The sequence below is a fragment of the Triturus cristatus genome, chromosome 7 (genome assembly GCF_964204655.1).
Source record: "Triturus cristatus chromosome 7, aTriCri1.1, whole genome shotgun sequence".
NCBI lineage: Eukaryota > Metazoa > Chordata > Amphibia > Caudata > Salamandridae > Triturus > Triturus cristatus.
This window is the reverse complement of record NC_140590.1, coordinates 1631607737-1631626028: the sequence shown is the minus strand read 5'-3', so window position 1 is coordinate 1631626028 and position 18292 is coordinate 1631607737. Positions and strand designations below refer to the sequence as shown.

The 18292-nt window shown below is 46.8% G+C and overlaps 1 protein-coding gene across 2 annotated transcripts in view; it reads right to left on the bottom strand.

Moving 5' to 3' along the window:
* Positions 1-18292, bottom strand: part of C7H20orf204 (chromosome 7 C20orf204 homolog) — a 118249-nt gene that overhangs the window by 14310 nt on the left and 85647 nt on the right. For both annotated transcript variants that reach the window (XM_085619665.1, XM_085619666.1), the window contains one exon: positions 17115-17267. In XM_085619665.1, the coding sequence (XP_085475791.1) occupies positions 17115-17267 (153 nt within the window). The remainder of the gene's footprint in view (positions 1-17114; positions 17268-18292) is intronic.

The following is an 18292-nucleotide window of genomic DNA, read 5'->3' as shown; positions in this document are numbered from 1 at the left end:
AAAATTACTTGTAATTGTTTGGGTAGGTAAAGAAGGGCACATCAGGTGAGATTTTTTTTTAAAGAGGCGCAATAAACTATCTGTAGGTTGATATGTTTAAAATGCCAAAATCTTTGCACAAATTCAAATGGTGATTCAGATTCACCAAATTATGTCATTTGTATGCATCTGATTTTCCTCTCTGCAGTTTTTATCCCTTTTTAGGTCCCGCGAGCCAAAGGCTCGAAGAGACATTTTATATGTGGGATTTTCAAAGTGCTACCCACAGTCTTTTGGCTGGCCTAAACCTTGAGTGCACGATCACATGCACGTGCACAGCTGCTCCTCTGCTCATTGCATTCCCCCCTCCCTTCTCACCCAGCCCTTTGATGCTCTGCTCGATTACTTTCACTTTTGCTGCTTTGATGTTTGATCGCAAACGCGATCACTTCCGCTTGGCATAGCCTGTACTTGTTCTCTTTGTCATATGCTCTTCCCTCTGCAGTTTTTTTTTTTTTTTACTATTGCATGCGTCTTGCGTGTAGGATGCATTCCCTTCTATTGTTCACGTTTACCTTAATCTATTATCGGCGCGTGGGGCTTGTGACGTTTTTGTTTTTAAGATTGCGTGTATAGGCTTACCAAACCGCTTGTAACTTTACCTCACACGAAAAACAATCTTCCTTTACGTCCTACTTTTTCAAATTTTTATTTAATCATTGACCTTTCATTTATTTTCATATTTAATTAATGAATATTAATTGTCATCGCCGTTCCCCTTTTGTGCCGTTGCTCTGCGGTCTTCTTTGAAATGTGTGCTCTTCGTGTGGCTCCCGTCTTCTCCTCTCCTGTGAAGTTGGGTGTGTACTTCTGTTTCGCTATACCGGCTCCATAATGCGCTGCTGTTTGTTCCCTTGGCGTCAGTATTTCTCGGCCCCTTTTCTAGGATTTTCTTCCTCGCTTTCTGGTCACAGCTGCCCCCTGATGGTCCCTTCGATAATATCAAAACGGTTTTCAAACACAAGCCCACGCGGGCCCTGTAAGTTGGTCGGAGAATGGAGGGGGTTCAGGCTGACGTATATGCTCCATGCCCACTGTGCAAACAGATGTGACCCCTTTTAAGGATGCAGGGGCACCCCAAACCACACAGAGGCCTTGATTGACACCTAACTAAACTACTGAGGAGTGAAATTAGGGAACTGCTGTGTGTAAGCTAATGACGACTGTGGGCGACTGGGCGTGTGCCCGCCACCACGAACGGAGCCTCTTCTGGGGTCAAAGGTCAGCTCGCCCACCTTTAATCACTGGTCCCTCTCATCTCCACTCTCAAACTCGGATTAGTAGTTAGGTCCATTCCATCTAACCCATCACCTCTTGCGCGCCTAGGATTTTATTTCAGAGCGCCACAGTGCTGCAAAGATTTCTAGTTCTCCAGTGTTTGGTATGAATAGTTTTCTCAAGCCTCATTTTATGACTTCATTGAGATGACGCAATTGCAGTACAGCGTTTGTCAAGAGAGAAACAAAACTACACTTCGGGTTGTTTCCGGGAAAGCTATGTTGTTTGATTTGCGTTGGCACATATTTCTTTTTTAATTCGCATGAAGGCTTTTAAGATTGCTGTGCAGCTTGGAGATTGGGAGATACTGAGAAATTGTGCAAACAAAAGCTACTGGCCAGGATAGATTAGTCCTTTTAATTAAGGATAGAAACGATGTTGACACCGTCTGTGGCGCTTAACAGGAACCCAGGGGGAAACTCCTGCTGACTATTAAATGTTTTGCAGTGGAATAATTCATTTTGTATATGTTTTTGAAAAAAAGACAGGGATTTCCACTATTTCATATAAGAGCAAATTGAAACTAGCAGTCGCTAAAAGAAAGTGAATGTGTACATATAACTATACATATATATTTATATATGTCCGCATATATATGCAAATATATATATATATATATATTTACAAATATATATTAATACATATGTATGCATACATAAATATTTACACATATATATGCTAATAAATATATATATGCATACATATATGCAGATGTGTACATACATATGTATGTGTATATATGTGTGTATATATTAGTGCATATTTATAAATATGCATACATATATATGCATATATATACATAGATCTATGCATATATATATATTTCCAAATATAAATGCATACATATATATGCATAGAAAAATATATATACACATATATGCATATATATACATCAAAAACATACACTAATAAATACAAAACTAAAAAAACAATACCATTTACAAAACAAATTAATTTAACAAAGGCGAGACCTATTGCATTTCCTATGCTTGTTAGGTCTTGCCTAGTAGCCAGTGCATGCGCCGTCTGTTACAAGACATATTGTTTGCTGACCTTGGGCTTAGAGCCTGCACATGGCTTACTATTGGTTGAATTCATTGTCACTCTCATGTGCTTGCCTCTTATGTATCAGCTGTATGGGCTTTACTTCATCTTATTTTATTTATCCCGGCCCTGGAGCATGGAGGCATTACATTACTATGTCCTTCCACTGTTCGCTTATTCAGGCGCTAACCTTTCTTTTTGTTAAGCACTCTACAAGACTACAAGAGTGCATGTGTTTTTACACTGTTTCCCTCATGGGCTCAACTCCCCAGGTCCTCTATGCTCTGTGCTCCTCTCTCTCTTGCAATGTTCTTCTCCCCCACTCAACTTACGTTGCCTTCTCGGCCATGTGCTTTCTTTTCGTTGCTTCACTTAGCTGTATTTTGTCTGTTTGAACCCTCACTGGCGCCCACCCGATGTTTCTCTCATCCCCTATGTTGCCTTATCACGCTCGCTTTAAAAAAAAATTGGGTGTTTTTTTAGTTACCAATCCAACTCTGATCTGTAACTAAAAAGGCCAGGTTGGTTGGCTCTGTCCTGAAGATTGATGGTTGAGCGGTTATGTGTGGTTCACTCTGTAGCTGATGCTGCATTTAAGATGGCAGCCGATGTGAAACGATACTCCAAGGACCATGACGAGGCTGGTAACAAGAGTATGCTGGGGAAATCGTGATGCTGACACCTGGTCATAAATCTGGTGAAGAAGACAGCCCTCCCATGACGATGAGACTGGGAATAGCTAAACGACGGCTGGCACTGATTGCGACACTCTTTTCCGTTCTGGTGGTAGGGCAAGGACTGCCAGCAAAAGTCACCCAGGATGGGGTGGTATTCACAGAGTATTCTCCTTCACCCCGGCCATGTGCGACAGTTGCTCTGTCATTGAGGCTCTGCAGAGATATTGAAAAACAACCAGAACACTAGAAGCAAGCCTTTCTTCAGCCTCACACCATGAGGAAGAAAGGTACACTGACAGGGAATAAGAGAGCAGTGACAGGTCAGAGGAAAAGGATGGCTTCTCTTTGACGCCTTTGTTAAAACGTTGGATAAAGTAGAGAAAATGGCCACCGCATTGGAGTCAGTTATTGGAAAGATGGATGGAGGACGTCAGGAGTAAAGCGATGGTGACTGGCATGGCATCCTGGATACAGGGTGCAGAGTAGCAGACAGGGAATGCCACGGTTGGGCTGCAGGGCCTGTCGGTATTTGACAAGGTGCCTCTGGAGCGATATCTTTGTAGGAGAGTCAAACTATCGCTCTAGAGAAAGCAAAGACGGCAACCAATGTGAGGTTCTTGAGATTCCCTCCCGTAGCAGCTGGAGAGGAATCAACTAAGGTGCTGATCTCCAACTTTGCTGAACATCTTATCCCCCAGGTCACTCTGGCCTCCACTTGTTGAAAAGTTGTTTAGGCTCCTTGACGGGTAGTCTGGCTCCACCAACCCTCACGATGGTGGAACTGCAAGGTTGATGCCTGGCGACTCTGAATGAAGTGACATCATCTTTCAGAAGCAGCTACATCGAAAGAGGATCTACACGTCCATAACTTACTGTAGTGTTGAGACACAATCCTGGTGGAGACTGATTTGTTTTTTTGTAAACAGACTTTATTAAGCTTTAAAGCATACATTTGTGGAAATCTTTAACAAACTAGGATAATATTTCAAGTTACGGATATGCGATCGCACTCTCCAATAGTCTACAATACTTATCTAACGCAAAGTGGTGCGTCGTGCCAGTAACTCAGGTCCCCCTCTATCAGTTATTAAAGGCACTGCAAGCTATATCATAATCAAGTCATCGAGCTCTCTTTTGTATAAACTAGGCATTTGAACAATCAATGCTCAACATTATAGACTATGCCCAACTGTTACGCACAACCCACCTCCCCCAGGTGTGTCATAGGTAGGCAACCTATCATCTTCCTAATGTGGGAATGCCCATCCATTTGTTCTGAAAGCTGTCATTATGGGTCCAGCACGTACATCTTATCAGTCTGAGGAGTTAATACCGTCGTGTATCTGCTCCTCTGTACGTCATCCCTTGGTGTCTACAGTAGGGGGTTCTGCTTTCACATGCAAGGGTTTCCCCTGTTGGATCCTCCTCTACCTCATTCTCTGGATTCCTCAATAATTCCACCAATGCAGTCCATGCTCTAGCTCCCTCCAGCGTTTTTTCGCTCCCCGTTTTCTTGGCTATTTGCAACCTAACTGCTCCCTCGCAGTCTGCCCATTTTATGAAGTCTTTTTTCTATCTGAGTATATTAGGGCCCCCTATCAATTTCCAGTGGCTGGTGATGTTTCTCTTTGTTAATACCAGGCCAAGTTCCTGGTACCTACTTGTCACTTTATTTTTAGCCGTGTAGGGGAACCAGTGTAGTAGGCAATACCCAGGTGTTACTGCTACTTCTTTTCCGGTCACATCTGCTAAGGTTGTGGTTACTTCTTCCCAAAAGTCCCCCAGGTTCGGCAGCTCCAGAACATGTGGAAGAAGACTGCTCCTTCTATGTTGCAGCGTGGGCAAGCTGCTGCTTGTGTATTGAAATATTTATTAATCTTTCCCGGTGTGAGGTAAGCTCTGTGCAAAACGTAGAAGTGCACCAATTGAAATCTAGCATTCCTAGTGCTCTTCCATGCCCTCTCCACTAACTCCCCCCATGCTTTCTCAGCTACAGGTTCGCCTAAGTCTTCCTCCCATGTCTGATGCAACGTACTCAGAGGACGTAGTGTCTCATGCGTGAGTTGCCTGTAGAGGCATGTGACCGCCTTAAAGGTTCAAGCTGCAGTTACCACATACTGGCATCCCACCGATGTCTGCGGTTCCGTGAGTCCCTCCCTCCAGTGTTTTCGTATCGCTGCCGTGAGGGCAGTGTGCAACAAGAAATCCCCCCAGGTATGTCATATCTCTCTCTAAGGTTATTAAATGGGATCAGGTTGCCTTCGTCGTATAAGTCTCCCATTGAGGACACTCCTAAATCTCCCCAGGCCTCCAATCTGCGCCAGTCTCCCCCCCATGAGGTAACGCTTCGCACATAACCATCGTGTAATCATCGTTAAAGGGCATTTTCATTGATGTGTATGTTTTACAGGTGACCATGGAGTGTCACTATTCTTAAAAATGGTATTGTAATATCTTTCTGCAGCCTTGAAAAAGCCCAGGGGGGCGAAACGTACGTCGGCTGCCATTGTTGTTCATTCCATTGTGAACTGAAAATTAAATATAAAGAAGAACCTGATTCAAGACCTTCTTTTCCTCAATTGAAAGGACATTTTAATTTGTGGCATATAGGACTAATACTTCGCTTGAGTGTCATTAATCTTTATTCTCACTTTATGACGGTTGCTCTTTGGATTATAGATATAGTGATTTGGTGTGCCCAGATGTGTTTGTGATTCCATCTACCACAAAGATGATCGCCTCGTCCCTGCAATAGGAATTGGCCTCGAGAATATGCAGAAGCCTTCTTGCTTCACTTGGTTATATATGTCTACCAGTCTGGGAGCTAGTAGATCGATATACATTGAGTAGAACTCTACAGGCCCGTCTGTCCCTGGTATCTTATTCCTGGCCATGCTCTTTATGGCCCCCCTCACCTCACTCAGCTCTATGTCTCTTCCTAGGGTCTCCGCTACTTCCACTGACACTGCCAGTAGCTCTATATCATCTGCGAATTCGTCAAGTTCCTCATTCGAAGGGGACAGTCTACTCTTATATAAATCAGTGTAATAATCCAGGAATATGTTGTTAATATCTTGTTGCCTGTGGCGAGTCTCTCCCTCCTCCCCTTTTGGCTCTAATGTGACCGAATCTCTCCTAGCTGGGTTAGCCAACCAGGCCAGTACGGCCCCAGATTTGTCCCTTTCAGAGTGAGCTCGGACCATATAATTATTTTTTGACAATTCTTTTTAAATTATTCTTTTTATTTACATTTTTATTACAGAACACAAAATAAAAAAATAAAAATCAGAGACACTTTGTGATAAGTCCTTGAGCATAACAATCATTATGACAGTCCATTAAGTATTCTGAATGCACCTCGGTACAATATTACACGATAACATTAAACATCACGAGGCCTGGGCCCCTATGAAACATATTAGAGACTTATATCACAGAAAGACTTCCCCAATAGCATATAGCATCTCATCACACCACCCCAGCAAGACAGGAACCTGTATAGTAACAAGACTCTGTAAGGATCACAAAGCCCTATGCAACTATATCCATTTGCCTGACGGCACAATCGGTACCTGCTCATGAGCAGGGGCTGCCGCACACACTGCGTCATTTTCTTTGGTAGCCAGGTAAGTTCTGTATAATTCTCAAAAATTCTTAGGGCGATTACGTGGGGGAAGAAGTTCACTATAGTTTTCAGTCTGCATACTGCAGTAGATCATGTCTCTCGACCAGCAGGCCATGGTGGGGATCGGGTCAAGGGACCAACAGATCGCGACCCTACGTCTAGCTACAAGGAGCCCCATGTCGACCAGCCTCCTGATAGATTTTGGGACGTGTAGGGAGTATCCCAGCAGTGCCAGCATAGGGTCCAGAGTTAGTGTTACAGCAGTGATATCCCCTAGGGCCTTAAAAATCAGAACCCATAAGCTGGCAATCCCCGGGCACAACCAGGCAAGGTGGAAAAAATCAGCCCGGCTAGCACCACAGCGCTCGCAATCAGAGGAATCTCTCAACCCGTATCAATGCAATCTCTCAGGGGTGTAATACACTCTATTAAGAAATTTGAAGTGGATCAGCCTATGGTGGCTGTTTAGTGATATCCGTTTTGTGGTCTCGCAGCAATACTTCCAGATTTCATCATCTATGTCTGTCCCTATTTCTGCCTGCCAAGCTAGTCTAACTTTAGTATAATGTTTTACTAGAAAGCTCTGAGTCAATTTATACAACTTGGATACAGTTTGTGTCGTCGATTCTGTTTTTATCGTATATGTAAGGGCGGCCACATCAGGCAGGTCCGCCAAGTCACTACCCAGGATCTCCTAAAGTGATTGCCTCAGTCTATGGAATTGAAATCTATTACACAGCGTATCATGTAGGTCCTGCGTCGCCACTTCATCACATGTTTTCGCAACGCCCCCTTCAAACATCTCTCCTATCGTCGTAATGTTTATGGCGTTCAGCGCCCGAGTGACCCCCTGTCTGTACATGCAGGAAGCCAGCGACACCACTCCAAAGGAGCTAACGGGGAGTACAATATGGCTCCAGCTTGCAGCTTTAGAAGATAGTGCCAAGCATGTACGTTCAAATTAATTAAATCCAGAATACCGGTTCTGCCAGCCGGTGGATTGAATAAGATTGCTGGTATAGGAAGCGGTGTTGCAACTACTTTCTCGATCTGAATGTGTGGTGTATCAGCAGGGCCATGTAGCCAGAAAAGCGTGTGCACGCTTTGTGCGATCCTATAATACAGATTAAGGTCCGGAGCACCTAATCCCCCCCCATGTGATATGGCAGCGTAAGTATGTCCCATTTGACCGGACCATATAATTTTTATAGTCGAAGCAACGCAGCTTCTATACCTGCTCAGCTACTGCTTCCTTGGCTGCCAGGAGCTCCTCCTGCTTATCTCTCCTTTCTGGCCTTTCCTTCTCTAGGTCAAAAAGGTCTCTTCTCGGCCACCAATGTGTCCTTCATAAGCAACTGCCGAACTCCCACCATCTCCGAGATAAAACGTCCCCGTATTAAGGTTTTAAAGGCGTCCCACTCTATGAGTTTGCTTGTCGCCGTGCAGTCATTTTCTTCACAATATTGCCCAATAGCGGCGTCTACTGTCGCTTGGAAGACCTGGTCCTCCAGCGCTTTGGTTCTCAGGTGCCAGGTCGGAATTTTGGGTCTCAGATTAGTCCCAGTAATATCGGGTTATGATCCGAGATTGTTCTGGCTAGATATTCGCTTGACTGTACACATTCATGCACATCAGGGGAGCACAATATGGGGTCTAGACCCACATGTAACTCGTGTAATGCTGAGAAAAAGAAATAGTCTCTGTCCCAAGGGTGTTGCGCCCTCCAGGTGTCCACTAATCCCCATTGCTGCTGCCAGTGTCTTCATGCTTCTGCTACTTTATGTATGGGAGCGTCTGGGAGAGGAGGGTGGGAGCTATCCAACCCTACGTCTGAAATACAATTAAAGCCCCCCCCCAGTATTATCGATCCCGTCAGCACTGGACCCAGTGTTCTGGAGAGCTGAGTCAGGGATGAGGCCTGTTCTGTGTTTTGAGCAATAAATGCTACCCAATGTTACATCTCTAACATCCAATCGTCCCGACAATATGACATACCTCCCCTCAGGGTCAATTATTTGCCCAGTGCACTGGAATGGTACTCCCGTCCTTACCCAGATCAGAACTCCCCTGGCAAAAGCTGAGAAGTTTGTGTAGTACACCTGGCCCCTCCATCTACGCTGGAGCGCAGCTCCTTCTTTCGCCATTATGTGCGTCTCCTGCAGAACAGCGATTTGCACCCCTCTGTACGCATGTATTCTGTGGCGTCTCGACATAGTGTGCATCCTCCGCACGTTCCATGATGTACATTTAAGATCTATGGGGGGGTACCATTGTGTTGGTCTCGTCTCCTCCCCATTAGCTACCTTGTCCTTGAAACACCTGGCTCCTAAAAACAACTCCTGGATTGAACAAGAACCCCAACTCCCCCTCCCCAGGACAGGTACAAGCAAACCAGCTCCCATCCAAACTCAAACAAAGTTACTAGCAAGCCTTCTTGTGGTTTTGGGGCTATGCGGCTTACCCATCAGGCCCCGGAGCACCACCAGACCATATCCCCCAGTGTCATGACTTGATCTTCGGCCCCAGCTCAAATGCTGCATTTCGTCGGCCTGTCCATTAGGAGTCATGATCTCAATGTTTACTCCCCCAGTCTCCGGCCAGTCTGAAAGCGATGTGTACAACTGCTTCTTCTTTCTCGGCTGGTCCCCATTACACTATAGCATTCACCGACTGGGGCATGACCTTTGGCATTTCAGTTTCTGAATCCTCATTAGCACTGGTGGCCAGTGAACCATCGGACCTGTCCGCTTCTTGCCCACTCTTGCTTGAACTAGGACTAGAGTCACCATGGCTAAGCTCCACAACTGCCTGCAACACTTTGCGTCTTTCAGATCTGACCTTCTTTGAAGACGGTGCACAAGACGTATTCTTGCTCTTTTCTCTGGGTGTCTGTTTCAGATCTGGGGAGGAATTATGCCTTTCGTGCCCTTGTCTAGTGTACAACCAGTCCCACGCCTCTTGAGGCGTAGTAAAAAACTGCACCCCTACTTTATCCACTACTCGCAATCTCGCTGGGAACAACATCGCGTAAGGGATCTATAGTTGCCGTACTTTCTTTTTGAGGGCCAGGAACGAGGCTCTTTGCCGCTGTACCTCCCTGGTGAAGTTAGGGAAGATCGTGACTTTACTGTTATCCATATGCAGGTCCTGCTTCAGCCGGGCTTGACTGAGAATGTGTTCACGATCTCTGTAATGAAGAAGCAGCGCCACTATAGGCTGAGGAGGGGCCTCAGGTCTGGGCAGCCTAGCTGGGACCCTGTGAGCTCTTTCCAATGCATAAAAAGGCGAGAGACCCTCTGGTGCTACTTCAGCTTTGATCAACCCTTCACGAAATTGTACCATGTCCGTTCCTTTTGCTTTCTCAGGTACTCCCACTATGCGTAGGTTAGTTCTACGAGATCTCCCCTCACTGTCCTCAGCTCTTACTTCAAGAACTTTAATCTTGGCCTCTACCTCACTGAGTGTTTTTTGTAAGGTTAATACCGTCGCAGGGAGGTCATTAACGGTATTCTCGGTGGTTGCCACCCTCTCCTTAAGTTTGCGGTGGTCGTCCTTTAGCAGGTTCAGATCTGTTCCTATCGCATCTATTTTCGCCTCTAGCATCTCCCTGGAGGCCGTAATGGCCTGCATACTGTCAGTCAAGGTGGGCCGCGCAGCCGCGGCGTCTTTCCACGACTCCATGCTTTCGTTGTGGTCATCCGCCTGGGTTCCGGCTCCCCCGTGCTGAGGGCACTATATCCTTTTTGCTTGGGTACTTCCCCATCTCTCTCACTTGCTCTTTGCTCTCACAGTATTAATAGTTACTGACAGTGTAGGTGGTTTTCTGACAGCGCCCCCAGTCCCTCCATGCCTCAATGGGCTGTTCCCTCTGCTGCTCTTTGGTGCGCCGATGAGTGCCGACCTGTGGCCCACAACAAACTGAGTCGGGTTTATGGCACGTCGAGTGCATGGCCGCCCTACTTGTGTACTCCTGCCGTCCTCCTGTGACCTGGTCTATCAGCGCAGCCTTCCCTTGACCACCTCCAACCCAGCGCTACTCGCCTCTGGTTTCGCAGGATTCTAGGGGTACTCCCCCCAGTCAATTCTCCAGCTGCCGCCCAGTCTCTTGTGATCGTGTCCTCTGTACACTTTTTACTATCGTTGCTGCAGGAGTTTGGAGCTATTCTTTCCCTCTGAGGCGGAGTTACACTCGCTCAGATATTCTTTACCCCGAATGGTCACGCCCGATCAGCGGTTTACGCCCTCTGCCGGGCCGCCACTCTGCAGGCCTTACTCTTCCAGGTTTGCCCCCAGGTCGGGGGTATTACGGTCTGCCGGAGGTCTCCAGCAGTGCAGCCGCTTCTCCCCCATGGGGACAGCTACCCCCAGAAGCAGCGCAGGGGTTGACAGGATTTCAACCTCTGTAATCACTGGGTGCCCTCCCAGCCAGGAGCGGGCCCCGCTGTTGCGTCGTCCCTGAAGTATGCCTCTTTGCCTCATAACGGTGCTCACAGGTCTCGCAAGTGCCCCGCAGGGAGTCGCCCGGCCTCGATCTCTGCCCTGCCGATAGTCAGGCCCCATTGCACATCTCCGCTACTCTCAAGACTTCACCTCTTGCCTTTGGAGCGGCCGCCTTGGTCACCTTCCCCATCTTCAATCTTCAGAGGTTTCCGCCCCTCTGCATCACGGCCGCCATCTTGTGTCACGCTGCACGGCTTCCCTCAGGACAAAGTCGGGCGAGTTCACCGCATTCCAGGACCGCTGCCCCTATTCACCCTGAAGAGCCTTGCCCTGGGGGCAATCAGCCCCGCTGATCTTCAGGAATTTTCATGCCCGGGGCTCAGGATAGTTGCGATTGGGGGATATGTCAGCCGGAGCCCCGCAGACCGCTCCTAACTAAATCGGCGCCAGGCCACACCCCCTTATCATGGTGGAGACTGATATGGGGAATAAGAAAGAAGCTGTTACCTGTGGGTGATTGGCTACTTTTTGGAGAAAGCAAAGCTAAAAGTGGTTGAGGATACCAAGACATATGTCTTCACTCGAGTGGAGGCAGATTATAGGAATGGTGGAGCTGAGGTTGGACCATTGCGCCTTCTCCTATGCATATTTTGACTGTGGTGTTTTTCGTAAGTTTTGTTAGATACTGATTGGTAGTTGTGCCTTGCTGTGACATTGACTGGAGACGTTACAACAAACAAATGATGGACGGAATGCTGACAATGCATACATTCTCCCCCAGTCAAGAGATCTGGGTTAAATCCATCGTTCTTTTGCCCACTACACCACCCCAGTTCAGACATGGCCATATGCAAATCAGTCTTGACCCTGTGCCTCATGGGAACAGTCCAGCCTGAACTGCCAAGCCATGTCTTCCCTGGACAGGAATCAAGCATCCTAGGACCGGTTTCTGGCTATCAGCCGTCATCAGCCAGGATAGCTTGACTCCAGTGGCGTAGTGAGCACGGGTCCCACGTCTGGGAATACCCATCCCACTTAGGGCGAAAAGCGTTACAACAAACAAATGATGGACGGAATGCTGACAATGCATACATTCTCCCCCAGTCAAGAGATCTGGGTTAAATCCATTGTTCTTTTGCCCACTATAGCACCCCAGTTCAGACATGGCCATATGCAAATCAGGCTTGACCCTGTGCCTCATGGGAACAGTCCAGCCCGAACTGCCAAGCCATGTCTTCCCTGGACAGGAATCAAGCATCCTAGGACCGGTTTCTGGCTATCAGCCGTCATCAGCCAGGATAGCTTGACTCCAGTGGCGTAGTGAGCACGGGTCCCACGTCTGGGAATACCCATCCCACTTAGGGCGAAAAGCGTTACAACAAACAAATGATGGACGGAATGCTGACAATGCATACATTCTCCCCCAGTCAAGAGATCTGGGTTAAATCCATCGTTCTTTTGCCCACTACACCACCCCAGTTCAGACATGGCCATATGCAAATCAGTCTTGACCCTGTGCCTCATGGGAACAGTCCAGCCCGAACTGCCAAGCCATGTCTTCCCTGGACAGGAATCAAGCATCCTAGGACCGGTTTCTGGCTATCAGCCGTCATCAGCCAGGATAGCTTGACTCCAGTGGCGTAGTGAGCACGGGTCCCACGTCTGGGAATACCCATCCCACTTAGGGCGAAAAGCGTTACAACAAACAAATGATGGACGGAATGCTGACAATGCATACATTCTCCCCCCAGTCAAGAGATCTGGGTTAAATCCATCGTTCTTTTGCCCACTACACCATCCCAGTTCAGACATGGCCATATGCAAATCAGTCTTGACCCTGTGCCTCATGGGAACAGTCCAGCCCGAACTGCCAAGCCATGTCTTCCCTGGACAGGAATCAAGCATCCTAGGACCGGTTTCTGGCTATCAGCCGTCATCAGCCAGGATAGCTTGACTCCAGTGGCGTAGTGAGCACGGGTCCCACGTCTGGGAATACCCATCCCACTTAGGGCGAAAAGCGTTACAACAAACAAGTTGTGGGAAGGGTATGCTCAGACGCGAGTCCCGTGCTCTCCATGCCACTGGAATCAAGCTATCCTGGCTGACGAGGGCTGAAAGCCCGAAACCGGTCCTAGGATGCTTGTTTCCAGTCCAGGGAGGACCTGGCTTGGCAGTTCGGGCTGGACTGTTCCCATGGGGCACAGGGTCAAGACTGATTTGCATATGGCTGGGTTCAAACTGGAATGGCATGGTGAGCAAAAAAATGATGGATTTAGGCCCAGATCTCTGTACTAGGGTGAATGTATGACATTGTTCTGCATTCTGTCCATCAATTGTTGTTTTTGCTTTTGTCACCCCGAGTGGGAAGGGTATGCTCAGACGTGAGTCCCGTGTTCTCCATGCCACTGGAATCAAGCTTTCCTGGCTGACGAGGGCTGAAAGCCCGAAACCGGTCCTAGAATGCTTGTTTCCAGTCCAGGGAGGACCTGGCTTGGCAGTTCAGGCTGGACTGTTCCCATGGGGCACAGGGTCAAGACTGATTTGCATATGGCTGGGTTCAAACTGGAATGGCATGGTGAGCAAAAAAATGATGGATTTAGGCCCAGATCTCTGTACTGGGGTGAATGAATGACATTGTTCTGCATTCTGTCCATCAATTGTTGTTTTTGCTTTTGTCACCCCGAGTGGGAAGGGTATTCTCAGACGTGAGTCCCGTGCTCTCCATGCCACTGGAATCAAGCTATCCTGGCTGACAAGGGCTGAAAGCCCGAAACCGGTCCTAGGATACTTGTTTCCAGTCCAGGGAGGACCTGGCTTGGCAGTTCGGGCTGGACTGTTCCCATGGGGCACAGGGTCAAGACTGATTTGCATATGGCTGGGTTCAAACTGGAATGGCATGGTGAGCAAAAAAATTATGGATTTAGGCCCAGATCTCTGTACTGGGGGGAATGTATGACATTGTTCTGCATTCTGTCCATCAATTGTTGTTTTTGCTTTTGTCACCCCGAGTGGGAAGGGTATGCTCAGACGTGAGTCCCGTGCTCTCCATGCCACTGGAATCAAGCTATCCTGGCTGACGAGGGCTGAAAGCCCGAAACCGGTCCTAGGATGCTTGTTTCCAGTCCAGGGAGGACCTGGCTTGGCAGTTCGGGCTGGACTGTTCCCATGGGGCACAGGGTCAAGACTGATTTGCATATGGCTGGGTTCAAACTGGAATGGCATGGTGAGCAAAAAAATTATGGATTTAGGCCCAGATCTCTGTACTGGGGTGAATGTATGCCATTGTTCTGCATTCTGCCCATCAATTGTTGTTTTTGCTTTTGTCACCCCGAGTGGGAAGGGTATGCTCAGACGTGAGTCCCGTGCTCTCCATGCCACTGGAATCAAGCTATCCTGGCTGACGAGGGCTGAAAGCCCGAAACCGGTCCTAGGATGCTTGTTTCCAGTCCAGGGAGGACCTGGCTTGGCAGTTCGGGCTGGACTGTTCCCATGGGGCACAGGGTCAAGACTGATTTGCATATGGCTGGGTTCAAACTGGAATGGCATGGTGAGCAAAAAAATGATGGATTTAGGCCCAGATCTCTGTACTGGGGTGAATGTATGACATTGTTCTGCATTCTGTCCATCAATTGTTGTTTTTGCTTTTGTCACCCCGAGTGGGAAGGGTATGCTCAGACGTGAGTCCCGTGCTCTCCATGCCACTGGAATCAAGCTATCCTGGCTGACGAGGGCTGAAAGCCCGAAACCGGTCCTAGGATGCTTGTTTCCAGTCCAGGGAGGACCTGGCTTGGCAGTTCGGGCTGGACTGTTCCCATGGGGCACAGGGTCAAGACTGATTTGCATATGGCTGGGTTCAAACTGGAATGGCATGGTGAGCAAAAAAATTATGGATTTAGGCCCAGATCTCTGTACTGGGGTGAATGTATGACATTGTTCTGCATTCTGTCCATCAATTGTTGTTTTTGCTATTGACTGGAGACGTGGCATTGCTGCAGTGTCTTTTCTCCCCCTTATCTCAGGGGTCATGGAACAAACAAGGAAACAGGTCTTGTTGAGCCTTGTTTACTTTCTGTATGTCTTTGCCATTCTGTTCGCTCCTTAGTAGTAAATAGAAGGCTGTTGAGAGGCCTGGAGTGGCCAAGCACAAACCCAGTGGTGTCCATTCAGGGTAAATGTTTTTTGTATTTAGCTTCTGCCACTCTTGATAACTTGTTGTATTGACATCCTTGGTTCCTGGCACCAAGACCTGCATCGTTACTTCAGTCAAGTTATGCTGCTCCTTTGAGGTAGATAAAAGAGGTCGGGTGGGACTGGGAGTGCATTTACAACTTGTGTCCACCCTACAGGGCCTAAATGCAAGATTCTGCTTATAAATATTGTACTTCTAGTCAAAAATAGAGAACGTTTGTCATGCCCATTTTGATTTTATGTCTGAATTTTGACAGCACAGGAGTCAAACAGACCTACTGATAACAACAGCAACAGATTGGGCTTGGCACTATCTCCGCCCCCTTTCAACCACTAGCTTTCTTCGACCAGCCTCTTTCAGCCATTGGCTAGAGATTTTGTCAATCAAGTCTTGAATCATCTTGTGCACTATACATCTCTGACCTACTGCTATCGGCTATTTGGGTCTATTCTTCCGCCTCAATACGATTATCTGCATTAAATGCATGAGGGTCTACGTTACAAATCTGTCGGCATCTACAGGCTGTCTCTCATGTGCCTCGTTCTAATTTGCTAAAGTTGTATACTTTACCACATTCAACCCAGGCCTACTGACTTTGCCAATGCTTGCTAGGTCTTGAGGTCGGTTATATGTATTGCATCGGTGAAGGAGGAATTTGCTCTAGTAAACAAGCAGTTTAACATCAGCATTTGAACTGACTGATCAGTAAAAGTTTCATTTGCAACAATTAAAAACACTATTTTCCACTGGTCGGAGGGAGAAGATGGTACCATAGCACACAATTCCAGAATCTTTACTACATTAATATTCCCCATTGTCTTACTGGATGATCTGAAGAGGGGATTTAAGGTGAAAATCAGCATCATTTAAATTAACTGAATTTCCAGCTACAAATATGTGTTACATAAAATGAAAACCCATCATGTAAAAATATATTTGCTATTGTAGCCATCTTTAAAAAAAACTCCCTTCAGAAATGCTATTAGTTTCTTATTCCTCGAGAGATCTTTTTACTTCCAACTTTTTATTAGAGGGTAAACTAAGCCTATTTCAAAATCCTATCTGAATCACTAGGCTGGAGGCCAGCACTCATGAACGGTCAGTAGGGCTGGGGAAGAGTCCGTTTCATGTCACACCATTGCTTCTGAAAGGCCTACTGGACCGCCTCAGAGCCACTCTCATGTCACAATATTGCATCTGAAAAAGCAGGCAGGGTTGCAGCAGAATCAGTCACTTTCAGGCCTGCCAAGCCACTGCTACATTCGTAGGGCCCGATTCACAGAATTAACTTACGACAAAATCCTAAACTTACTACTTTTGGTATTCACAGAAGTTAGGATTTTGTCTTAAGTTTGTCTTAAGACAGACTTAAGACAGTCTTAAGACAGACTTAAGACAGACTTATATTAGGATTTTGTCTTAAGTCTTTCTTAAGTCTGTCTTAAGTCTGTCTTAAGACTGTCTTAAGTCTGTCTTAAGACTGTCTTAAGTCTGTCTTAAGACTGTCTTAAGTTTGTCTTAAGACAAACTTAAGACAAAATCCTAACTTCTGTGAATACCAAAAGTAGTAAGTTTAGGATTTTGTCTTAAGTTAGTTCTGTGAATCGGCCCCCCAGACTTTCTGCCTATCATGAGGCACCAGCTTGTTTGTGTGTCAACTCAATTTCCAACAGTCAATTAGACTTTTACTAATTTGAGCATGGGTTCTAGCCCAGGCAGAAATACACCGGCATCCTATCCTTTGGGGGTCGACATAGCGCCTTGAGGAAGGCTTTACGCTGCAGCTAGATTGTTACAATGAACGCAATAGTGATTTCCTGACCTGCTCTGTCCTCTGGCAGTTATGGGAGAGCAAGGTGTCTAGGCTGTTGGCCACCCGCTTCACTGCATCCTCCAGTGGGCGAGGCCCGGTCCCCGTCACCTCGCAGACCAGGGCGCCGCTCAGGGACTTTATGGAGTCCAGGATCCCCAGCTCCTAGAAGAGAGGCAGCAGATTAGCTATGGAGGTAATGGGAGCGCAACCATCGGCAGTGTTCAAATGTAGGTCTATGTAATAATGTAAGTACGTATGGTTGTAAAGTGCAAACCAAGCCGAGAAGCAGCGAACAGCAATACATGGTAGGGGAAGAAACAGTGCTTTATTTGTGCCAGTATTTTCCAGTGCTCAGCAAAAGTACTTATTTCTAAACACCAGCATGTAGTTATGGGGTTACAATATAAGGTGGCACTGTATGCCTATTTTTTAGCTGCATTTATCAGTGCAGTGTTTATTTAAAAATTATAAACCAAGCACATAGGTATTGCTGGTACTGGTATTCGGAACCTGTGGCAGGGCTGTTGGTGGTACGAACTGCAGGGGCACTCCTATAAAATGCACTTACTTGTTTACAAACTAAGCACTGGGAGGAGAAACATAAGGATGAAGCAAGTTCGTTAGTTACATGCCATTATATAGACCCCATGTAGCAAGAGGGGCTTGGAGGCCTCCAGCAGTCAAGCGGATTACCCTTGGACACTGTGAACCTATGAGGAGCCAGCATTAGGTAACTGGGAGAAACAAGCTACAGCACGGACGAGCTTTAGGAACACAATTTTAGGTCCACCCTCATATATTTGTCACAAATCATTATACATATATATATATATATATATAAGCAGTTGCCACTGCGTAGTTATGGTTCAGTGTTTTCATTGAAAAGGCATTTTCTAATTTGCTTATAATTTTTTTCCCTCTAAGAAGATTTGCATGAAACTTCGCAATCACCTCGATCGGGGCCATATGTAGGAAGCCAAATTGCGATCGCAAATGCTGAAATTCGCAGAATTTCAGCGTTTGCGATCGCAATTTGGGCAGTGTGCTATGCAGCACACAAAAACCCACACGCAAAATAAGGAATCCCAAAATTTGCGATTCTTTATTTTGCAAATGCATTTAAGGAATCCCAAATTGCGATTCCTTAAATGCAATGTAGGAAGCACCCAAGTTGTGCGATTTTGACT